The sequence below is a fragment of the Lissotriton vulgaris genome, chromosome 4_1, assembly GCF_964263255.1.
Source record: "Lissotriton vulgaris chromosome 4_1, aLisVul1.2, whole genome shotgun sequence".
In the NCBI taxonomy this organism is placed as follows: domain Eukaryota; kingdom Metazoa; phylum Chordata; class Amphibia; order Caudata; family Salamandridae; genus Lissotriton; species Lissotriton vulgaris.
In genome coordinates, this window is record NC_141691.1 from 773,209,677 (window position 1) to 773,236,055 (window position 26,379).

General features: G+C 44.7%; 1 protein-coding gene across 1 annotated transcript in view; it reads left to right on the top strand.

Annotated features, from left to right (window-relative positions):
* Positions 1-26,379, top strand: part of KIF13A (kinesin family member 13A) — a 762,232-nt gene that overhangs the window by 499,781 nt on the left and 236,072 nt on the right. The window contains exons 20-22 of the mRNA XM_086965110.1: positions 21,952-22,101; positions 22,809-22,970; positions 24,769-24,942. Coding sequence (XP_086821236.1) covers positions 21,952-22,101; positions 22,809-22,970; positions 24,769-24,942 — 486 coding nt within the window. The remainder of the gene's footprint in view (positions 1-21,951; positions 22,102-22,808; positions 22,971-24,768; positions 24,943-26,379) is intronic.

The window sequence follows — 26,379 nt, forward strand, 5'->3', positions numbered from 1 at the left end:
TCCCACCCTCTTCAACGTTTACATGAGCCCCCTCGCATCCATCGCGCGACAACACAACCTTATCATATCCTACTCTGACGACACCCAGCTGATCCTTTCCCTCACCAAAGACCCTAACACTGCCAAAACCAATCTTCACGAAGGCATGAAAGAAGTAGCCAAATGGATGAAAAACAGCCGCCTTAAACTTAACTCAGACAAAACAGAAGTCCTCATCCTAGGAACATCCCCCTCCGCCTGGGACGACTCATGGTGGCCATCGGCCCTGGGCACGGCACCTATACCCACAGACCACGCACGTAACCTAGGCTTCATCCTAGACTCCTTCCTCTCGATGACCAGACAAGTCAATGCCGTCTCATCCTCTTGCTTCAACGTACTTCGTATGCTCAAGAAAATCTTTCGTTGGATCCCCACCGAAACAAGAAAGATTGTCACCCACGCACTGGTCACTAGCCGACTGGACTATGGAAACACCCTCTATGCCGGAACCACAGCCAAACCTCAGAAAAAACTCCAACGCATCCAAAACGCATCAGCCAGACTCATATTGGACATCCCTCGCCAAGCTCACATTACCGGTCACCTGAAAAACCTCCACTGGCTTCCCGTCAACAAAAGAATAACGTTCCGTCTCCTCACCCACGCACACAAGGCCCTTTGCAAACTAGGACCCGAATGCCTCAACACACGACTGTCCTTCTACACACCCACCCGCCAACTAAGATCCTCCAATCAAGCCCTCGCCGCAGTTCCGCGCATCCACAGATCCACCCTGGGAGGAAGATCCTTCTCCTACTTGGCGGCCAAGACTTGGAACTCTCTCCCCACTCACCTCCGCCTTACACAAAACCACATTTCCTTCAGAAAGGAACTTAAAACCTGGCTATTCGATAAATAATCCCCTCCCCCAAGCGCCTTGAGACCCTCTGGGTGAGTAGTGCGCTATACAAATTACTGAACTTGAACTATATTAAAAAAAATAGGTTATTAAGGGCACAGTTGAGTTTGAGCAGTGTGCACTGCTCTTGCAGTCTGCAATGGTAGGCCTACTATCAGTACTTTACTTGAGTCACTCAGGGTTGCACAAAACTGTGCTGCAGCCCTGGGGATCGGTTTACCACCTATGCCCTGGGTACCCCTGGTACCAAAGACTAAAGACGTTCTAAGGGGGTAAAGTCCTTGTCAGTTGGGATTGCAGATTCACACATTACCAGTTTCCAGTGCCAGTGCTCTCTCTTTAAAACTGCTCCAGAGCACTGTTAAATTAGAAAATCTATCTAGTAGTCCAAATGGAGTCGCAAGGTGGGGGGCATCTGTATAATGTACCTACACTGAAAGGTGCAACTCTGTTGGGTGTCATCATTGTAGGGATTCTAATGGCAGAGTCAGCCAAGGCACGGGCGCTGGAAACTTATGTGAGAGAATGCGTACCCTTATTGAAGAATTACAAATACACCGTCAGCAGGATTATACTGAAATGTTGCAAGAAAATTTGTTGGTGGCCAACCAAATAATTAGTGCTGCAATAGATTCTACTGACTTGGCAGCAACTGGATATTGAATGCATATGAAGATAGCCGTTGCACACCTGTTTGTTGCAGTTTTTTCACGTTTCATTATTTGTTCCTTGTTTCGCGTGCAGTTTGGGACCGTGCCTCGCCTTATTGCACGGATAGTAATAGATTCAGAAGAGTGCAACATAACTATGTCGCAAAACCATTCGCACAGCATCAGAAAAATGTGTTGCCACTTTTCAATTGTAAATTCATTTTATTTAGAAGTTTTCACAGTTTATCCATCTTGACTTCATTAATCACGAAAAAGCTGTCAGAATATCCATAAGTTTCACACAAAATAATTGTGCCCATCCAGGCCTCTTATTACATTGCGTCAGGACATTTTAAATTCATGAATGGCAGCAAAAGAATGATTCCCAATGCATTTGGAGCACTTTTCTTGCTCTTCGTCAGGGGAAGCTGTATTAATAAAATAAAACCCATGTTAGTCCTCCAATTTTCTACTCCGATAAATCTGTCTGACCTTGCATGCTCTAAACATAACCTGCATTCTCTGCCCTTTAAATAAATGAATAGTTTACCCACGGATTGACCCACAATTCCTGTCTACCAAAGTGCAAAGTTTACTAAACGCAGTAACCTCCCCCTCTCCATCCTCGTTGTTAAACCTGCCAAACTTACACCTGCGTTTACATAAATAGTACACATCCCTAGTGAAAAACATATTCTAAATATCTCAAACACAACTCTCGGCTATTTATTTTCAATGCCTGCATTCCCATCTTTTTTAATTAAACAGTATCACCCTCCCTAACGTAGTGCCTTCAAATTTACCTGCTTCAGGATGCTGATCGTTTCTATTCAATACCATCTCTCTGCTCAATCTTCCCTATAGTCATTGCGCGCTATTTCAAAGTTTGCTTCTGCGCAGATTGCAACTATGACGTAACCTCCTTCACCTTCAGCTGCACCCAATCCTAGATAAACGGTCCTTTAAGCCACATCTTTCCGCCCTGTATTTCCTGCTCTTTATTCACTACTTCATTTCCCATAATCCTTTGTGAAACAGAAATAAATACCAACTGAACAATAACGTGTATGAAATGCAATCACCATGAAAAAACTTCGTAAATGTAACATATGTAATGATTGACTTGCAAGGAAAAGTAAAAGTGATTTGTGATGCATATTTATATTTGAAATTTGAAATCATCTTGCAAGTGTCCGTATAATTATAATGTACTGTTTGCGGTATCAAAGCTTCATGAATGGAGGAATGTGCACACAAGTTCCTTTTATTTCTTAATGAAAATTAGCAGCTTTGATCGTGAGGATAAAGATGTTTTCAAGTCCACTTGTCTTTTTTATCCAGTTCAGTATCGGGTGCAATCCAGCTTGTAAGGCAAGAATTTCATTGTGAATGCATATGAAGATAGCCGTTGCACACCTGTTTGGTGCAGTTTTTTCACGTTTCATTCTTTGTTCCTTGTTTCGCGTGCAGTTTGGGACCGTGCCTCGCCTTATTGCACGGATAGTAATAGATTCAGAAGAGTGCAACATAACTATGTCGCAAACCCATTCGCACAGCATCAGAAAAATGTGTTGCCACTTTTCAATTGTAAATTCATTTTATTTAGAAGTTTTCACAGTTTGTGGGTACACTTCATTTATTTAAAGGGCAGAGAATGCAGGTTATGTTTAGAGCATGCAATGTCAGACAGATTTATCGGAGTAGAAAATTGGAGGACTAACATGGGTTTTATTTTATTAATACAGCTTCCCCTGACGAAGAGCAAGAAAAGTGCTCGAAATGCATTGGGAATAATTCTTTTGCTGCCATTCATGAATTTAAAATGTCCTGACGCAATGTAATAAGAGGCCTGGATGGGCACAATTATTTTGTGTGAAACGTATGGATATTCTGACAGCTTTTTCGTGATTAATGAAGTCAAGATGGATAAACTGTGAAAACTTCTAAATAAAATGAATTTACAATTGAAAAGTGGCAACACATTTTTCTGATGCTGTGCGAATGGGTTTGCGACATAGTTATGTTGCACTCTTCTGAATCTATTACTATCCGTGCAATAAGGCGAGGCACGGTCCCAAACTGCACGCGAAATAAGGAACAAAGAATGAAACGTGAAAAAACTGCAACAAACAGGTGTGCAACGGCTATCTTCATATGCATTCACAATGAAATTCTTGCCTTACAAGCTGGATTGCACCCGATACTGAACTGGATAAAAAAGACAAGTGGACTTGAAAACATCTTTATCCTCACGATCAAAGCTGCTAATTTTCATGAAGAAATAAAAGGAACTTGTGTGCACATTCCTCCATTCATGAAGCTTTGATACCGCAAACAGTACATTATAATTATACGGACACTTGCAAGATGATTTCAAATTTCAAATATAAATATGCATCACGAATCACTTTTACTTTTCCTTGCAAGTCACTCATTACATATGTTACATTTACGAAGTTTTTTCATGGTGATTGCATTTCATACACGTTATTGTTCAGTTGGTATTTATTTCTGTTTCACAAAGGATTATGGGAAATGAAGTAGTGAATAAAGAGCAGGAAATACAGGGCGGAAAGATGTGGCTTAAAGGACCGTTTATCTAGGATTGGGTGCAGCTGAAGGTGAAGGAGGTTACGTCATAGTTGCAATCTGCGCAGAAGCAAACTTTGAAATAGCGCGCAATGACTATAGGGAAGATTGAGCAGAGAGATGGTATTGAATAGAAACGATCAGCATCCTGAAGCAGGTAAATTTGAAGGCACTACGTTAGGGAGGGTGATACTGTTTAATTAAAAAAGATGGGAATGCAGGCATTGAAAATAAATAGCCGAGAGTTGTGTTTGCGATATTTAGAATATGTTTTTCACTAGGGATGTGTACTATTTATGTAAACGCAGGTGTAAGTTTGGCAGGTTTAACAACGAGGATGGAGAGGGGGAGGTTACTGCGTTTAGTAAACTTTGCACTTTGGTAGACAGGAATTGTGGGTCAATCCGTGGGTAAACTATTCATTTATTTAAAGGGCAGAGAATGCAGGTTATGTTTAGAGCATGCAAGGTCAGACAGATTTATCGGAGTAGAAAATTGGAGGACTAACATGGGTTTTATTTTATTAATACAGCTTCCCCTGACGAAGAGCAAGAAAAGTGCTCGAAATGCATTGGGAATAATTCTTTTGCTGCCATTCATGAATTTAAAATGTCCTGACGCAATGTAATAAGAGGCCTGGATGGGCACAATTATTTTGTGTGAAACTTATGGATATTCTGACAGCTTTTTCGTGATTAATGAAGTCAAGATGGATAAACTGTGAAAACTTCTAAATAAAATGAATTTACAATTGAAAAGTGGCAACACATTTTTCTGATGCTGTGCGAATGGGTTTGCGACATAGTTATGTTGCACTCTTCTGGAGCAACTGGATATTGCCATGGCATGGCCATAAGAAGGCTACTCCAAAACCAGAAGCGCAATTAAATATTATGAATCTACCTTTTTCAGCGCACAGAGGAAGATATGCAAAAGATGACAAAGGAGGCAGAGACAGTGAAAGCAATCTGTCTCGAGAATAGAAGAAATTCTTACAACCACAGTACTGATCAAGAGACCATAGATTTTATCAGCTTAGGGCTCAAACCCCTCACTGGTTCTTCAGTATACAACAGCAGCAGTATCCCATACCAATGGCAAACTTCTAAAACAAATACAACCCAGTGGAAATCTCTATCTTCTAGAGGAATGCAATTATCTGTATAGAGCATAACAACTTAAGCCCCTCAGCCCCTGCCACCCCGGTTCCCACTACAGTGGAGGGTGCAGTATCCTTGTATATGGCAGAGAGGACTTTAATCACAATAGACAAATGGGTGCTAAATATTGTAGATCGTGGATATTTTATACATTTCAAAATCAACCCTCTGCCAATCCCACAAAAACCAACTGCAACGTACCAACTATCTGTCCTCAGAAAAGAAACATTATTCCTGTTAAAGAAAGGAGCTATTGAACCTGTTCCTTCAAACAAAAAGGTGTAGGAATATACTGCTGCTATATTCTAGTAATGAAACCGGACCAAAAAGAGAATTCAGACCCATATTAGATCTAAAAAACACAATCAAATTTATCCCCCAAAAAATTGACGTTCGCTCTTCATCAAATTTGCCTGCAACGGAGAGAAAAATATTGGATGAGCACAATAGACTCCTATTTCTACATCCCTATAGCTCATTCCCACGGATAATCTCTGCAATCTCTAGTAGGGAACAAGCATTATCAATACACAGTACTCCCATTTGGCCTAAAATCTGTGCCACACACATTTTTATAATGCATGGCTGTAGTAGCCGCTCATCTAAAAAGAAAATGAATATTCATGTATCCTTACTTTGAGAATTGCCTGCTGAAACCACACAGCCAACACAAGGTAGAACATGACTACCTAGTGACATTTAAATTGCTGAACAGATTAGGTCTGCAGATCAATGAACACACATCAAAATCCAGCCTAGTGCAAAGCATTCATTTCTCCAGGGGCAACATTGGACACCATAAAAGCAAGAGTGTATCCTTCAGAGGAGAAAGTTTCTTCCATTAGGAACAGATGACATATCTTCAGGACAGTCAGTCACCCAACTGCGTGAAATGTAGCCTCACTTCTAGGGCCGATGGCCTCTTGCATAAACATTGTTCCAAATGCAAGGTTACATATGAGACCTCTCCTGCAGTGCTCAGAAGACCAGTAGAGTTAAAGAGAGAATAGTTGGGAAGACAGGCTGACTCTGACATTAGCAGCAAGGCAGTCCATCACATGGTGATCTGAAAGTCAGAATTTGATAGTGGGAACGTCATTTTAGAAATAGCTTTTGTCTTTAGTAGTGATAAGGGACACTCCACTTACTGGTTGGGGAGCTCTGAAGTCAAACAGAAAATAATTATTCCCCATAAACTACCTAGCACTTGGAGCTATTCATCTGGCTCTTAAACCCTTCGTTTCATCTCTAAAAGCATCATCGACCATCTAGATACAGACAGACCACACCACCACCACCATTCATCATCCTAGGAAAATGAATGTTACTAACTTCAAAGACTCTTACCAATGGACATTAGACAACAAGGCTCTAGAGGATATATTCCAGGTTGTGGAATTCATTCACTAGACTCTACCAGAACAGTAGAGAACAGAAAATGCTAAGACTTCACTCAAGACTTCCAGAACAGCTGTTTTTAGGGAATGCACTTTTGATTGAATCGTTGAGGCCATTCCTCTATGCTTTTCAGCCCGTCCCATTAATAGCAACACAACCTAAAGGCTTAAATCAAAAATGGTACTGAGTGCTCTAGATTGGTCAAGACAGTTGTGGTACCTGGACTTACTGCAAATGTCCATAATACCACACAAGAGGTTGTCATACACACTGGACCTGAAAACGAGACTTTAGGGTCAAAAGCAACACCTGATCCTTCCATCATTGAATTTGACTGCATGGCTCCTGAGGTTGGACAATATGGTCAACTGAATCTGCCACCAGCCTGTATAGAAATCCTCAAGGAGGAAAAATGTCCATCGACAAGTACATGGTATTCTCTTACATGGAAACAATTCTGTATTTGGTGTCAACAGAAAGGACGCAATTTGCTCACATTTCAAGAAGATGTGTTCTCCCTTATTCATTACACCTAGCTGAACCTAAGCTTCAAGATTCTTCAATAAAAAATGTGCTTGGCAGCCATAATGGCATATTGAAAATCCACTAGACAAGTATTTTTTTTTCAAGATACCAGTTGTCAAAGATTGTTAGGACAGATTGAAAAATATTATCCTCCAATTAGGCATCCTTGTTCTCCTTGGTAATTAAATACTGTTCTTTTCAAATTAATGTATTCAGCTTTTGAACCTATACACAAATCTGCATTGCAGCATTTGTCATGAAAAATAGCATTCTTGTTAGCTATTACTTGACCTAGAAGAGTAAGGGAACTCCAAGCATAATCTACAATGGAGCCGTACACTGTCTTGCACTCCAGTAGAGTAGTAATGAGAACCCATCCCTCATTTCTTCCTAAGTGATTTCGAATTTTCATATTAATCAGACTATTACTCTTCCTACATTCTTTCCCAATCCTTCAACACCCCAGAGTGTACCTTACATTCTTAAGACATTAGAAGGGCTTTACGGTACTACGTAGACAAAACAATTTAGAAAAACATCTCAACTCTTAATTACGGACCAATAAGACCGATGTGACATCAAGAACTGTGGAATCCTCTTCATTGGCCTGATCAGATGGGCGCCTTTCCTACCCCGATGACCCATGTTCGAAACCTGGGTTTTATTCTGGACAACTCCTTGTCCATGAATCAACAGGCCAGTAAAGTTACTGGTCTATGCCTCACCATAGTTAAATGGTTGAGGAAAATCCTCTGGATGCTGCCTCTTGCCACGCAAAAGACCGTAGTCAACGCCCTTATAACATCCCGGCTTGACTACGGCAATATTCTGTACCTGGGCGCTAACAAAGCAGTAGTCGGCCGACTACAATTGGTCCAGAATGCCGCAATCCGCCTACTGTGCAATATTCCAAAAAACACTGGAGTCTCAAGTCATCGGCGGGAACTTCATTGGCTCAGGGTTGAAAACAGAATCCGTTTTAAAGCCCTGAACTACATGTTCAGAATTAAAGCAGGCACGGCACCTAAATACCTCCTAGCTCTAGCCCACCCTTACACTCCCAAGCGTAAACTTCCGTCGCAATCAGCGGCCAATTTTTGTGTGCCGAGATTCAAACTGGCAAGAGTAGGTGGCAGATCTTTTGCACACCTGGGACCTTCCCTCTGGAACACCCTCCCTCCATTTATCCGAAAGGAGGAAAATTACGCCAGGTTTAGAAGGCATGTCAAGACCTGGCTATTTGATCAATAACTCTCAAATAGCCTCCTTCCTTCTCCTGTCTTTCTACTAGCTGAATCTAGGCGCCGGGAAACCCTTTTTGGGTAGCTGTTGCGCCCTACAAATTGAAAAAATAAATAAAAATAAAATGTGACGAAGCGCAAGTCTCGGACCCCCAGACGGAACAGTTTCCCCCGTACCTTTCTCAGTCTTCCCTTCTCTGTTTACAGAGCGTCCCCGAGTACTGTGTCTTTAAGGCCCCAGGTCTACCACATCACGTGACGGAGTCACATGACCAGGACTGGTTCAAAGGCGGAGACGCGGAAGAAGGAAGCCGTTCGTCAGGACCCATCCTGCAGACAAGCTGGGAGGAGGAGAAGCGAGTCAGGACCTTCCTTGTGCCAGCACGGAACTACGGTGAACCGAGACCGAAGACCCCGCCCTGCGAGCAGAACCAGAGGAAAGAAGAAACGGGCAGCCAGACCCAACCTGGTACCACGAAGACGCCAGCCACGGCCCAGGAGGGACGTGGCTAAGCAAGGTACGGGGCCGCTTTGGGCTTCTCTGGGGCAGTGTAACTGGGCAGCATAGAGGAGTGGGTGAAATGGAGCGCAAAGCCTTAGCCCGTAACGGAGCCTGGTATCACTTTGGCATAAGCGCTCACAAAACACTGGTGAAGGTTGCGGTGTACAGTCCTCCCTCACGTTGTCACCCCCTGGCTTCCTGCGTCATTCCCTACGGTTCCAGAGCCCTTCCTAAGACCTGCTTTCTTTTCTTTCATGTTCCGAGCCACCGACCAGACTTTTGGGAGCAGAACAGGAACACGTCAGGACTCAGACTACATTCAACACATCAAGGGAAGAAAAGAACACCCGTCCTACAGTCCCCAGAAGTCCCTGTGTTAAGACTACAGTTCCCAGAATTCCTTGTATTAAGCCTACAGTTCCCAGAATTCCTTGTGTTGAGCCAGAATAAAAAGACTCTCCTTAAACCAAACTTCTCTGGTCCTGGTCTGCTTCGCCACAGCGCCACACCGGGTATGGCCGCATACAAGCAATCTATAGCTAGATGGAGAGTTTCCTATATCGGACTATGATACCATAGTGTATCACACCATTTTGCCAGGTAAACCTAGATCAGACTCTAGAAGAGGTAAAGCAGCTACTATAGCTTGGTTCAGAAATATACCCATAGATGACACATTTAAAACAGGTACTTCAAAGTCAAGTCACACATTGGCCAAGTATTATTGCTTAGCTTCTGACATAGAAGCTGATGCTAAAATGGGGCAAGAAACCCTAAGAAATCTCTTTGAGTATTCAATTCTCTGTTTAACCTAGGTAATTTCACATTATCAGCTAAGAATTAGTTTTCAGAAAGCTATATGTACGTCCTGCTACCCTGCAATTATAAGCTTTGAAGGCTTGCTATTCTATTCATGTGTTTATGAATTACCACGAAGATCCAACAATGCAGAAGAAGAGGCTGCTTAAAAGCTTACTTAGTCGTAGTTCTTCATTGTAAGTATCTTTATTGAAGTTATAAACAACCTATCCTCACTGGCTATTATTGTTTTGTATTAAAACGCGAATAACAACAAAGGTTACTGCTGAGATTACTGTAAGAAATAACTAGCTTTTTGAGGCAAACTGCTTGTAGGCTGTACTGTGGGTACAAAGAAGCATCAGGAATTATAAGACCGCACTTCTAAAAAAGTTCTCTGGGGTCTACACATGTCGCTCAGAATTATTCCTGTCTTTATGAATAAAATGAAGATTCCTGCATTGCAGAACTAGAACTGCAAGTAAGTAACTTTTTCAAACATTTAATTTAAATAAGCACATAAATCAGCAATGCAGATAAATGATTCAACGATTAAGGAAATAAAAGATAGTCAACTAAAATGATCAATAAAACTGTTGCATTATAATCCAGGAAATGTATTTAGAGTGACAATATTGTTACTGATCTCCAGATAGTTGACCATGGCCTAGGCACCCTTGGTAGCCGACCAGTGACTTCATGCAGTTGAGTACAAGTAAGGTGACGTGTTTATTCCATCAAGTAGTTTACCTTCACACTATTCTGTAGCAAAAGAAAGACTAGTCTTAAAAGCTGTCAGTGGGATAAATAACCAAATAAAGCCAAGGGTGCCCTTTTGGGAGGAGAGAGGAGTGTTGGCCTGATGGTGGGTTTCCTGTAGATAGCCGACCAAGAGCATGGTGACTGCCTGCCTGTGTGGGACAGCCAGCCTTGAAGCAGATCCAGGGGTCCACGGGACGACAATGCTGTGTCTCCTGCCCCTATAGAAGAAGAGGTGGATAGAGTGACACCTCTTGTGGGTGCCTTGCTCTTTAGAAAGAGCCTGCACTGCTCCAGCAGCACAAGAAGCTTGCTTGTACAAAAAGGTGGTGGATGTATTCCACCCCTTGAACTGGACAGAGCTGCTGGGATGAGTATACTTGCAGGCCTGTGTTATGTGATCCTGAGGACCCCTGGGAACAATGTATACACTGTTTGAGCATTTGCAATCTACTTAGCTGGACGCGCTGGCCGTTCCCTTTCGTAGCACAAGCTGTAACTCGCTTGATGTCCTGATCCCTCTTTTCCACCTCAAAGAGATTGCTGATAAAGCCACTGGGGTGAATCGCCGATCTCGCTATCGCCCCTTTCTGCAAAAAGTTGTCCACTTTCTAACTCACCAATGTCCTTTGTTCAGGTGGAAGGGTCAGAGGAGTAGGTGGGCAGGTCTCGGACGGAGTGCCATAAAACACGATATAGAAAACTCCCATCGTTTGTATTACCCATGCGTCTGAGGACAGCTTTTCCCAGTTTGCTTAAAAAAAGGCCAGTCGTCCCAGAGTTGAAATCCCCGTCGGGTTTTGTACTGTTACCTTGGTTATTGTTAAAGTTGCCCCTTTGGCCAACCCAGCCTCTGTGGCGACGGGGGTAGGATTTCGTCTAGTAGAAATGACCAAACTTGCTGGGGTCCTGCCATTGGCCATGTTTGGAGTCGCCACCTTTGGAGGCTGCTTGAAAAGGACAGCTGCGGTAAAAACACGGGGTGAAATATCCGTTTGATGGAGGATTGTGTCTTGTCAAGGGTATTATATGTATTCACAAACTTCCCTAATTCCTTAAGTAACGGGTGCCCAAACAAGTTTTCCTGGGCTGTCGTCCCTGCCTCAGATGTAGAAAGTTCTCCCAAGTTGGGATCGATTTTGATGAGAAGTGTCTTTCGCCTCTCGTAGAGATCACGCAGTTCCCGTTTCTCAGGAAGATAATGGCTCTTTGTGCCCAGTTGGATAACACTTCCGGGGATGTGAGGGAGCCAGAGGCTTTGGCGTCCTCCGCCATGTCCATAATTTTTGGCAGTGGACCGGCGATGTCCAGGAGTTTATGCTGATATTAACGCAAGGACCGGTCAATACCCTTTTTGGGCTCATGGACAAACTTGGAGAGGAAAGAGGCCATTTTGGGCTCTATTTCCAGTGTGGTAGCCACTTTCTGCTCCGAAGAAGGCTGAGGCAGTCTGCCTTCAGACAATCTCTCACTTGTAGGCCGCCACCTTGGGCGTAGGACACCAGTCCATGGATCTTGTGTGTAGGAAATCATCTGGATCCAGCAAATCCCCTTGCGATGCGAGTCCTGTGTCTGCTGGGAGGTCTGGCCCTCCCAAGTGGGTGGTAGTCAGGCACCATGGTCTAGAATCTTGCCAGTCTGACGTGTTGGGGGAATCATCTCCCTCCCCTTGGTCCACCTGTGGTGGTGCCAGTGGGGCTGTTCCAGAGGAACCTGGTGTGGGGGGTTCTGGGATAGGTTGAGCATCCAGAAAAGCCACCTTGAGGCGTGCAAACGCTTGGATGTCAACTCTAGGGTCATCCGCGCTGGCGTTTGTCTACGTTCTGGGGTGGGGTAGCCGGTGAAGCCATTACCTGCCCTTGAGGTAGAGGGGCCAGGGGCCCGTTAATATCCTCTCTCGGTTTGAGGGGTTGCTGGCACTGCGCCTGGAGTGCCGCCAGTCTCCTCTTCAGTGGGGCTATCACCTGAGACACAGCCCTGAGGATGGAGGCGTCCATCACCACACAGAATTGGTCTATGCAGAAGTAAGTAACCTCCTCCATAGATTTCCCAGTTTCATCATAATCCATTGAGTCCATTCACACATTGGAGCAGAACTCCCACACACAAACTGAGGGATATATCTGGTAAATACCAATTCAACACAATGGGACTGCCCCCTGAAGTTCTGAGGGGCTATCGAGCAGCTGGGGTGTCCCTTCTGCCAATAAAGACTTACCCCAAAAGGTTGTTATCCCTTCAGGCGCCGGCTCGCTAAATAGGGATTCCCCGTATAGAGCTACATTTCCCTTGAACAGTAGAGAAAATGAACACAATGAAAGTCCATCTATGTAGTTTTTTTATTCACTTGACTTTAATGAAATGGCTGCTGAAGTTTCACATTTTGATTCAAGCGAAGGAAGTAAAGCCTAATCCTTGCCTCCGGGTCCTGACATAGAATAGAGATATGTCTTGTAAGGGTTGGTCTCTGACCCAAGATTATGTGTCCTGATCCTTGCAAACTATTTAACCCCAATGGCAAGGTTAGTTTTAGATGGTGAGCTGTTGCAATCATTTGGACGCAAGATCGGGGGTGAGGGCTCCCCTGTCTACCTCACGTTACACCTTAGTTATAGAGCTCTAGCATGCCAAATTAAAAAATCCCAGATCATCAAAAAGATTCAGTTTGAGGCAGATGAGCATAAGGAAACTGTTTATGCAGGTGAGGATTTGCTTTCCTTTGGTGCCTCCTGCCTCACCCTTGCCAGATTTCATTCACCATTTGAAATTGTCTCTGACTACAAAATTAATTTAGATAAGTCTGAAATCCTTAATTTCTCCCCCAGCCTAAACCGGCAACCAACATACAAGAAGCATATCCTTTTCGATGGGCAAAGTACTACTTAAGATAATTAAGCATAAAGATTGAACCCAAAATGGTGCCCTTGTTCCAGGAGAACTTAGTCCCCCCCCCCCTCTTTCTAACAGAAATTAGAAGGACTTTAGTTGTGCTGGTCTAAGTGGCTGTGAAACATTGCCCTTTTTGCGTGGTCATCGTTTACAAAATTGGGTTGCTGGTATTTAGAATCTGTTGTTCAGTGCATGTTCTCTGACCGCTAACACATGTACACATTGGCTAATTCCTAATCGGCATAGCTAACTCTCCTGTAAGGTCATAGTATATGGAAAGCCTGGCTTCAGGGCAACCAAAGTAGCCTGATTGCTCCTGATTAAACCTGCAGCCCTACCTGTCAAAATTACCCATTTGACAGGTGAAAACACTTACTTTTTTTAACCTTTTTATTTTGTTTTGCATCTACAAAATAAATCATTAAGAGCATTGCACACATCAAATAACAAAGCAGTAATATTGCTGTCACATCCCACGATAAACAATCCACATTCATAACATTTAGCATTTATGCCATTAAACCTTACTTTTTAAATAATATTAAGTCAACTATGTAGGCCCTGTAGCGCACAAGGTAAGGTGCATGGTACTTAAAAGTTAGATGTGTGAGTGAGAGAAGCCAAAATTCTGCCAAGGGGACTGTCCGACCATTCTCCTGTCACAGTACAGATCGAGCTCCATAGGAAGCGTCAGCCGTTTCGGTGGAGGATGTCCTCGTGGCATCTTCAACAGGCAGACTATGTTCAACACGTGCGTGGCGCGATTGCCCATTAGTGGCAGGAGAACCTGACCGAGGGCGTCGACGCAACATTGGTCTGGGAGGCTATGAAGCCCACATTGAGAGGCGTTGATATCGCGTGGTGCGCGGCTGCTCGTCGCCGTCGTCGGGAGGCCATCGTCGCGGCGGCGGCGCAGGTTGAACACCTAGAACAGCGATGCCAGAGAGAGGGGGATGGGGTGGTGGTTCGGCCTCTCCTGCAGGCACAACAAACCTATGCGTCTATCTTGATGGACGAGGCCCGGCAGGCATGGCTGGCCACGTGGAGCAGGGTGTACCAGTGGGGAGATAAGTCCTGTACTATGCTACATAGATTATGTCAAAACGTCATGCAACCTGTTACTTTACCGGGTCTCACGGACGGGGAGGGAGTTTCTATTACGGACCCAGCTGTGTTGGCGGCGAGTTTTGCCCACTATTACGCTGATCAATACGCCCAACAGGATTGTCTCCCAGCTGATGCGATCGATACATTTATTGCGGATCTGCCCCCTCGGGCTGTATCCGATGACACAAAGAAATCCTTGGACCTTCCCCTCACGGCAGAGGAACTGGGTGAGGCTCTGGGGCAACTGAACACGGGGAAGGCGCCCGGACCAAGTTGCTTCCCATGTGAATTCTATAAAAAGTTTAATCTCCAGCTGGGGACCCACTATAGGGCGGCGCTGGAATTGGCGAGGGAGCAGGGCCGCATGCCAGCAGACTTGCGCCACGCTGAAGTGGTGGTCTTTCAGAAACCTGGTAGGCCCCCGGACCGTCATGAGTCGTACCCATATCCCTACTCAACTTTGAGGCTAAATTACTGGCGAAGGCTCTGGCTAACCGTCTCCTCCCACACGTGGCTGATCTGGTACATCCGGATCAAGTGGGCTTCATGCCGCACAGGGCGACTCGGCACAACATCAGGCGGGCACAGACGGCCATCGATGCCATACGGGCTTCTGGGGAACGGGCGGCCTTATTGCTGGCGGACATTGATAGGGCATTCGACTCGGTCAGCTGGACCTACCTATTCGCCCTCCTGCCACGCCTTAACCTAGGCCCGGTGTTTATTTCTTACGTCAAACTATTATACACTGACTTGACTGCTTCCGTGCGGGTGTCCGGGGTGATCTCGGAGAGATTCTCGGTGGCCCGGGGGACCCGGCAGGGGTGTCCTCTGTCTCCCTACCTCTTCGCGTTGGCCATGGAGCCCCTGGCCTCTTGGGTGCGTATTGATGCACTACTTCGCGGTTTTGTGTGGGGTGGGGGACTTTCCGATAGAATTGTGCTCTATGCGGACGATGTCCTCTTTTTTCTTACAGATCTCAACCGGTCTGGCCCCCGTATATTGGAAATTATGCGCATCTTCGGTGAGGTATCGGGGCTCTTCCTCAATCCACGTAAATCCACCCTTTGGGTATTAGGCGAGGGTTCCAGTCTCTATCCCTGGGCGTCGGCGTTGCAGGTGGCAGCTGGGGGACTGAAATATCTGGGAGTCTTCCTGTCCGAATCCGCTGACATAGCGTGGGAGCGCAATGTGCTGCCGGTGTGGGAGAAGGTTCAGGCAGACATCAAGACGTGGTCCCGGATGCCTCTCACGATCTACGGAAGGTCTGCGATCTTCAAAATGGTCGCACTCCTGCGTATGTTATACCAACTGCAGAACCACCCACATAAGATAGACCCTCAGTGGTTTTGCCGGGTCAACTCAGTACTGGGCCACTTCCTATGGGCCGGGGGCGCCGCCAGGGTGGCACTGTGGGCATGCTTCCTATCCTCTTACTGTGGAGGTCTGGCTACGTCTGATTTCTTATCCTATTATCAGGCCTCCCATCTATTAGTTCTTAACGAGTGGTGGTACGGAGATAGAGGAGATCCTGCTTATGCCCTCGAGCACTCGCTGATGGGCGACGCCACGCTCCACACATTATTGTATTCGGCCAGGCTGCGGAAAAAATTGCCTCGGGCCACGCAGGTGGTCTTCCTGATCTGGCGCCAAGTGTTGCGCCTCATGGGATGGTGGAGTAAATGACAGCGGAGACCCCCTTGTGGAGAAACGGACTGCTTCCTGCTCTGTCCTCCTTATCAGGCTTTGGAGGCTGGGATTCCATTGGAATCTCCCCCCTTGGACACGTCCTGACTGGGACTACACTTAAATCCTTCCAGAACCTCAGCTCAAAATTTCAAATGCCCAAATCTCAATTCTTTAAATATTTACAATTCCGCCACTCGCTCGCCCCAAGCTTGGTCGGCCTGGAGCACCTACCAGAATTCCGTCCCGTGGAAGCCAAAATCTTTATGGGAGACCTGGGAGACAAGAAGGTGTCCCGAATCTATCAAACCCTAGTCACTCATTGCTCCGCCTCTTTGCTCCCACTCAAAGAGTCCTGGGAAAGAGATGTTGGCCCCCTCGATGAGGACGATTGGAGGGAGGCCTTGGAGTCCCCACGTGGAACTGCAATCGCAGTACGTCTCCGCCTGATCCAGTTTAAATACCTACACAGGGCATACTATACTCGGGAAAGATTGTGGAGGGCGGGCCTGATTGCATCCCCAGAGTGCTTGCGTTGTGGGACTGAGAGAGGTACGCTGTTGCATACGGTTTGGTCTTGCGCTGGTCTGACCCGGTTCTGAAACGGGGTTTGGAGCTGTCTGTCGGAGGTGCTGGGGTGGGATCTCCCCCGCTCCCCCCGGTTGGGTCTGTTACATGTTCTAGAGAATGTGGGTGGGAATATCTACAAACGCCACTTTCTGCTGTTGGGTCTAGTGGTGGCTAAGCACCTGGCAAGGGTTTGGAAGAGTGACCTTGCTCTGCCACTGGGGGCCTGGAAGGCAGGTCTTGATTATTTTATGGGACTGGAGCGGCCCGTGTTTGAGGCCAGAGGATGCCCACGGAAACACTTTAAAATATGGAAGCGGTGGGCAGACTACAGGGGGTTGACTCTGGAACCTCCAGCTGCCCCGGACGAAGGCTTACCTACTGTAGAGGACCTTCAGGCCTAGAATGACACTCGAAGATTGCTGTATCATAATCAATTGACGGAGCTGTTGTTATCACGTGCATGGGGTTAGGGTGGGATAAGGGGTGGGTAGATGGGACACGGGGTAGTTGGGAGGGACTGGGGGTGGTAGGGGGGTTTGTTTCCCTTTCCCTTTTTCATTTCCTTTCCTCCAATTGATTGGGTTGTATGTATATTGCAATGTGCTTTGCTACTTGACAGTGTCTTCCTGATTGTGGAAAACTGTGATTATCCCTTGCCTAATCAATCAATAAAACCTGTTGTGAAAAAAAAAAGCTAGATGTGTAGAGTACAGATTAAAATGTTAATTCTGCTAACTCTGATTTGGGACAAGCTAGAAAAGTAGTTCAGCCACTATTTTTAATGTTTTCAGTTAATAAATATGTAGAAAAAGTAACTTTCTGAATTTTTTTCCCTTCCATAAGCTTCTGGAGATTCATTTGCATCATCATCCTACAAGCAGCTGCCCTGTCGGGGCTTGACCTTAATGGAATATGAAAAATGCTCTCTGACGGGGGCAGTGGCATAGGCCTCGTAATAGGATGGGCTCAGTGTGAGGCACATAATCCATATCCGCTCAGGAAGGGCAGCTAGATATTCCAGGAACTTCATTACTTGAAAGGGACAGACATGAAGCCTACCCATTCATAGTTTAGCATAAGGTGAAGCCTGAGGAAGGGAAAGCCTTTCTTCTTTAGGCCCAATGTAGCTAATTGGGTCATGTCCCAGAACAAGTTTGGTGTAGCTTAGGAGAAGGGGATAGCTAATTTCTCTAAACACACCCTTGTCTGGCACACAAACTTCCTCGTATGGAAGAAGGCCTGTGCCATTGAGGATTTCCTTTAGAACAGTGCACTCTGGAATAGTTTGCAGTAAGGCGAACAGGATGTCCTGTAAAAGTGGGTAAGGTTTACCAAGGACCTTTTCCCCCATTGGTTAGGGAGTGTCCAGGAGTCATCCACCTTTTTCCCCCATTGGTTAGGGAGTGTCCAGGAGTCATCCACACCCATTTGCTACTGAACTGTACAAAGATGGACCTCCCCACCAGCCCATAATAACACTTTCTGGACATGCGGAGGAACAGAAGAGGTCCAAACCTGCTGTTTGAGACCTGTGAACAGCCTTGGAGGGTTGTACCTGCTCCCACTTGTACCCAGAACAAAGATATGGACTTCAAGGAGCAGTTGGTTAACCTCCTTAGTGGCTAGAGGGACACTGAAAGCTGCAATAGGCTTATTTCCTGATAAGACCAGCACCAACTGGAAGATGACTTGACCCTGCTGATGGCCTCTGCTGGAGGGATTCCTGACCTCCAAAGTGCTGTCCCTAAGGTCCTGTGAGCCTTAGTAGTGACAAGTAGGACTTATTCTGAAATCTATTAAAAAAAATTGACCGTTCTGACCTATGGAGGACTATGACCTCGCTATCACACTTTTTGCCACTCGAAAATCCAGTTCAGCGGGCCCTTGCTGCAAGCCTATCTAACTTCAGTCTGACCTTTCAGAATACATCCTGCTGCACTGCCTGGCTGAAGGATCCAAATCTGAAGGAAGAAATCTTTTTATTTTTTTATTTTATTTTCTAACTTAACAATTAGCACAACTCACTTGTCACATAGTAGAGATACTGGAATCAATCGCATATCAATACAAACAGTATCTTCAACATCAAGGCCATTCCCCCATCTTCCCATCGATTTATGTAAATTAAGATTCGCCATCAGTGTTTTATCGTTCTGTTCATGGGTCATCATTTGGAGTCAGAAAGGGGTGGTCAATGGGTCGCATTAGAGGTCGCCTGGGCAGTGTATACTTAGGCATTACGTCAACGTCCCTTGCGTATTCTGGTTAATGGGTGGTTGTGTGTCATTGCCCATGTCGAGTCCAAAGTATCTCCTCCATGGGCCCCAGATTTTATCCAAAAAATGTTGGGCTCCCTCTACTACGATAAGTGATTTTTTCAGCCGTCATAAATGTGTCCATCCACCTCGTCCATTCCTGAATGGTCGGCTTGTCAGCAACCCTCCACTTCCTGGTTATATCCCTTTTGGCGACCACTACTCCCAAGGACGTGAAAAGTTGCTGTGTTCTGGTTATTTCTACCTCACTTGATATCCCAAGTATCGCAAACTTGGGGGCCATCTGCATTGTCACCCCCAGGGCCACACCCATTACTTCGCATACCTGTGTCCAATACAACTGTATCTCGGGGCATGACCATATTGTGTGGAAAAAGTCGCTTTTGGTCGTTATGCAAGTAAAACAGAATGGAGATTACGCCTTACCCATCCTCTGCAGCCTGACCCGATCATAGTACATTCGGTGTAGTATCTTGAGTTGGATAAAGCGGTCTCGCTTTTATGGCGACCTCTCTGGGGTGCACCAACGCCACCTCCCAGTCTGTCTTCCATGGGCCCCACCTCCCTATCCCACCGTGTCCGAAGCCCCACCAGGCCATCAAAGAAATCTTGACCAGGAGAAGGTATCTGACTGATGAGGACTTCCTGGGAGCAACATTTGACTTTTCCCACTGGAAGTTGTTCCTCCCAGAACCAACAGTTTCATCCCAAACTCGCTCAATGGCTATTCAATTTTTAAGGGACTTTGCCAGATACAGCCTGCTACCATGCCCTGCTGGAGGATTTTGATTTCCATTTCAGAGACTAAGTCAGAAGGTAAAATTTTTAACCAGGACGAACCTGATTGATGTTTCCGACCCACACAGCCTAAAAATGTGCCTAGATCCCAGTCACCAACTAACAGTAGTTACTGATTGATGCTTTACTTTTTCTTGCTGCCTATTCTTTGAAATATTTAAAAAATCATACCTCTTTCCCTTATTGGATTTTTGGTTTTTTTAGTGTCATGTTATTTATTTAATTTTGCTCTATATTTTTATATTGGTGTGGGATTGTTATTGAGTTTTTTTTGTTACTTCTGTTTTAACCCTTTCGATGCTGATGACGAGCTCAGCTCGTCATCACCCACGGGTGTCGTGTGCTGATGACGAGCTGAGCTCGTCATGGTGCCACTAAAATGGCATTTTCCAGCACAGGGGGGGAAAACGCCCAGCAGCCATGTGGTTAATAATTTTGAATGCTTTGCACATTTCTTCTAAGTTAAGCCTGGCTGCTGCGTGCCATAGCTACCATTGGTTGAGCTCAGGTGTAAATTATTGAAACCTTTGCCTGGACCTAACAAATTGGTGACTTTATTACTTGTACAACCATCCAACTCAAATTATAACTCAATATGTTACATTGGTTTACACTACGGTCGGGGACGATAAATGCAGTTAGGATCAACTTTCTGCCAAGAGTCCATTGTGTATTTCAGCACCGGCCTAGTTGCATCGGAAAGTCGTTTTTATCCCAAATACACCAGTCAGTAGTGAGCTTCATATGGGTTAAAGCCTAAAGTAAAGCAGGCTGCCACCAGAGATGTAACCTAACTGGAAACAGTGTTTCCATACTAATAGACTCTCTATTGCCGAGCTTTGATGTGTGTCCTAAATAGGGACATATGGTGGAATGGGAGAGGGCACTGGTTGAGCAGAGCATGCAGAAATAGTGGGATCTGTTAGTTTGGGATATACATGGTTGCTCCTATGTCAAGGGAAAGGGGAATAGATTCTAAGATCTTATATGGGTGATACTATATCCCATCACGCTTGCACTGCATCGACCCCAATATGAGCCCATAGTTTTGGAGGGGATGTGTAGCAGTGAGGGGATTCTTTGTATACATGATGGACTGTCCCCGGTTAAAGCAGTGTTTGGACTGAGGTGGCCAAGAGCTTTAAAACGTTGTTGGGATACCCCAAACTGCTGAAACCTGAAATAATGGTCCTGGGGGTTAGACTGGAGGCATATGATGGCCTCACTCAACAGGAGTGGTTCCTAGTGAAGGGATGTCTTGGAGGTTTGTAAAGAGTTATTGTCTTCAACTGGAAACAGACTATGTCCCCAATTTCTCAATGGTATTGTAGATTATTAACCCTACTAGCAATGCAAAGGTTGCTGCATACCCAAGTGATGGTTCCTGCTTGTGGTGAGCCTGGTGAAGCAGAGAGGTGGGCTCCAAACAAGCCATCAGTGAACTGCATTGAGGTGAAGTAGTCCAGTGAAACTGAGCAGCAAACAAACCCTAATACAGGCTTTCGGCAGGTCTTGCTGCATGGCGAGGGCAGAACTCCGCTAATATTGGGTTTCTGTCCACTAGGACTGATACTTGTATACAACAATAGATGCTCCTACTTGTTGTATGTTTCTAACACGTCATCAAAACTATCAGAAATGTCTTTCAGATGGATCATCCTATCTTTAAACAGGAGGGTGGCAAAGTAGGGCTGCCAAAAAGATGCCACCCACTAGTTTTGTGAGCACTTCCCACCTTTAGGAACCTTGTGCAGTACGCATTGGGTTTCTCCTGATCCCTTTCATCTTTGGGTGAGAAAGGAGTTGTATTTTGCTTCTGTTAACCTCAGATATGCTCCTTTCGTTTAGGCAACAGGGAAAAGTAATGCTTTTAGTTCTGTATGGTCAGTTATTTGAAGATATCCTGGAAAATGCAGGGTGCATGTCTTCCTATAAATATTATGGTTCAAATAATTGTGGCTTTCTGTGCACATACAAATCATACACACACATACAGAAGTAGTATATTACTTTAATTGTTTATGCCCTGTTGTTAAGCAGCTATTTTCAGGGATATTGTTGGAGACTTTAATTCATTGTGTATACCTCTTTTCATATTTCAGAATAAGAAACCTGCTGCCAAGAAAGGGGATCCCTTCTATGAAGCTCAGGAGAACCACAACCTAATTGGTGTAGCAAATGTTTTCTTGGAGTGCCTTTTCTATGATGTTAAATTGGTGTATGCCGTGCCTATTATCAGTCAGCAAGGGGAGGTAAATTTCAGACATACCAAGTGAATGTCTTACCAACCACACGCATTGAAATAAAGTAAATACATCTCAGCAGCAAGCAACCAAGGTTATCTGTTGAACAAGTTTTCAGCGGATGTTAAAATGAGATTTGTCTAAGAGTATGGTCTTGGTGCTTTTGTTTTAGATATCAGCGCCAAGTTCTCTCATGTCTTTATTTAACAAAGTTAACAATATGTTGCAAGGAAAATCACCTCTTACCGAGGACGATAAACACATTTTGAGCCACGGCAACATTTTCACCCCTTCGAAAGCACATAAGTATTTATTTTGGGTCGCTACAGAAAGAAATATTTTTTAATACTAAACATGATGATGATCTTTAGGGCTGCACAGGCTCTTGATGATCAATAACTCTCTTACTAGAAGAGCTCAAATTGTTGGGCAGGGCTAAGTGAGAACAAGTTAAAAGTCAGGATTTAAAACGTTCCTCTGGAAAAGTATGTTAAAACAATTTGTGATGTGTATAATAGTTTTATATGTGTACAAATAGTAGGAACGATTCTTCAAAACTGCTCACCATTCTGCTGCATCCTGCTAAATACCTCTTGAATTTGATTCGCTTAAAAAAAAAAGAAATCTGTGCTCACTCATCTGCTTTGGTCCTTAATGCTGTAAACATTAATATTATTTAAAAGGTATTTTATTATGTATGTCTTTGTACATTCTAGGTCGCAGGCCGGCTTCATGTAGAGGTAATGCGCGTCACAGGTGCTGTCCCTGAGTTGGTGGGAGACGATGACTCTTCTGAGAATTCCAGTGAGAGCGGAAGTCTTGAAGTTATGGACAACAATGGAGAAATTGTCTATCGTGCAAAAAAGTTGACCTGTCGGGTCAGTACAAAATAATTAATAATTTCCACTTATCTTTTATAATGCAGCAACGGATAATGCATTACAAGCACATGAGCAATCCACCATATGTTATCAGCAGGGTTTCTTATTTCTGCAACTCTCATAATTATTGTCATTTCCAGCAAGCAGGACGAAGGACATGGTAAATTGGTTGACAGGCAAAAAGTGTATTTATATTGTAAAGGCGTGTGAAGAAAGATTTTTCATTAAGATACTTTTTCCTCTTTGTTAAGCTTTTTTTTTCTTTTCAAGCCTATCCACTTAATTGCCATCCTACATGCATAATTGCGTATTTTGAAATCTGTTTATTTTTATATGAAAAGATTGAAAGGGAGAATAACTTGGAACATCCAGATGTCCATGAACGTTGAGCAGCGACAGCTACGGATCTTATATTGTGGAAGTTATATACTTTCCCATTTCAGCGATAGAGATTTCCAAAAGGATAATATATGATCAAAGTATGATATTTGCTTTGCTACTTAAGGGCACATGCATGTTTTGGCGAGTTCGTTTTCTGTCAGCACCAAATGATGCTTTCAAAGTTTGGAATTTAGTTTAAGAGGTCTTACCTGATAAATTCTCATATTCTGACTTCTCAATTAGTTTTCTAAGTTGTTAACTATGCAATTTTTAAACCTTATGCACTGGGTCATAAGGGCATATTATTGTTAGATTTCATGGTAATGTCAATAACACCACTTAAGAGATTATATCAAAATGGGAAAAGTATGCATTTACAATGTGGTTAAAGGCCTAAAACACTGAGAACCAAAGATCTTCCTGTGACTGCAAAAATACGTAATAGTAGGGTAGCAGGCCGCTAGAGATAATGGAAGATATAAACAAATTAAAACCGCCAGCAGGTGCGCCATAATCCTCAGTCTGCAAAGGAACACTTTTGTGTGTTTTGTATTTCTTTGAGGGATTTAGTCATAGCCTGATTGACCTTTGAAGTACTAGTACGTACAGCTCAACCTCCAGTTCCTCCAGCAGTAAAGTGGCACTGGCCCCAGCCCACCCAGTACAAAAATCTGGGCCACTGGATTGAAGCTAGCCACGTTAGACTGTTACCAAGTGGAGCAGGGTCATGACTGATTTGCATATGGCTGGGTCCAAACTGAGTTTGCATGGTGAGCAAAAAAACGATGGATTTAACTCAGAACTGTTGTTATAATCGCCCTTAGTGGGAAGGGGACGCCCAGATGTGGGTCTTGTGCTCGCTGTGCCACTGGATTCTAGCTAGCCTGGCTGCTGAGGAGTGATACCCCAAAACACGTGCCAGGATGCTTGTTTTCTGGTACAGGGAGGACCTGGCGTGGCTGTTTGGGCTAGACTGTTCCAGTGGGGAGCAGGGTCAAGACTGATTTGCATATGGCTGGGTCCAAACTGGGGTGGCATGGTGAGCAAACAAATTATGGATTTAACCCAGATCTGTGACCAGAGGTGAATCTTTGACAATGTTCAGCATTTCATCCATCATCTTTTTGTGTTGCTGAAATGGGAAATTCACATGCAGAAGTATATCCTGAAAAAAGTACTTATCTTTGTCTTCCACAAGCACGCTTTTGATTTCAAGGGCTATTCTAAATAGGCATGGCACTGTAAAGAAGACCCTGTGCTGGGAAGGTGTTTAGTATAAATGATGTTTTTAGACCAGGTAAATCTATACTTGTATTTGTTTATCAAAAATTCAATTCAATATGACGTTTAGAAAATTAAACTAGAGAAGATAATTGGCAAACAATTTATAACATTTACTCTATTTGTTTTTAAGGTAAAAATAAAAGAAGCCACTGGGTTGCCACTGAACCTCTCCAACTTTGTCTTCTGTCAGTACACATTCTGGGACCAGTGCGAACCTACAGTAGCACCACCAATGGTGAACCCTGACATGCCTTCGCCTTGGAGCAAGGAAGCCCAGTTCACAGTGAAATTTGCTCAGTCTAAAGTAAAGAGTATACTTTTACGATTTTGTAAAATGTGATATGGAGGAAGAATGCAAGTTTGTTCACATTACAATTCCATGAAGTTGGCTGCAGCCACACCTTGTAAAGTAATTTAAAAGGTCATTGTACTGGGATAAAAGTAAGGTGTTTCATATATACACACACACACACACACACACACACCACCCACCCACCACCCACACACACACACACACACACACACACACACACACACACACACACACACACACTCTCTTTCTATTTATTTCTATTTAAAATTATTTATACAGCGCACGTACACCAGCGGTTTCATGGCGCTAAACTGACAGAGAACTGGACATGAGGGCGGAAGCTAAGTGGGGACAGGAGAGAGAAGTAGAATATTAGTTAAAAAATTCAGCAAAAAGATGTGCCTTGAGCTGTTTCCGGAACAGTAGGCACGAGGTTGAAGCTCTGAGCTCCAAAGGCAGTGAGTTCCAGAAGATCGGAGCAAGGGTCGCAAATTTAGAGCCTCCCCATTTCTTTCTCCGGAACCGTGGGACCGTAAGAAGGGATTGGGTAGAAGACCGCAGTTCCCTAGCGGGAACGTAGGGGATAATCTCAGATGAGATGAAGGCCGGAGCCGTGCCCAGTCGTGCTTGAAAGGTGATAGAGGCAAGCTTGAACTGGACACGGGCACAGACAGGAAGCCAGTGTAGGGACTTTAGGAGGGGAGTGATATGGTGAGATTTAGGAAGTTTGAACACCAGGCGCGCCGCCTGGTTTTGGATCTGCTGCAACCGCCGAAGACTATATGCAGGAATACCTGCATATAGGGCGTTGCCGTAATCCAGGCGGGACACGACCATGGCGAGGGTAATCAGTTTTAGTGCATCAAATGAGAAAAAACGGGACACCTTGCGTATGGTACGCAGTGCCAGAAAGGAAGAGGAAACCACAGAGCTGACCTGGGAGTGAAGGGTGAGTTGGGAGTTGAGCTTAATGCCGAGAGTTTTAACTGTGGTAGAGGGGGCAGGGGGGGACCAAGGGAAGGGGGCCAGAAGATGGGGGACCAGGGGCTGGATGAACCACCTGTCAACACCAGCTCTGTTTTGTCTGGGTTGAGTTTAAGATGATTGTGGTTCATCCAGTCACGGATGTGAATCATGATAGTTTGAAAGTTAGGAGCAGAGTCGGGGGAGGAGGAAAGGTTAAAGACAAGCTGGAGGTCGTCCGCATAATTAAATACGGCGACCTCCATTTGTTGCAGTGAAAAAATAAGAGGGGAGATGTATAGGTTAAATAAAAGGGGGGAAAGGGAGGAGCCTTGGGGGACCCCGCACTGAACATTACGGAAGTCCGCAGAGAAATCACCCAGGCGGACAGCCTGGGTGCGGTCCCTCAGGAAGGAGGATAACCAGACTAACGCCGTGCCCCCGATCCCCGCCGCCCTGACACGG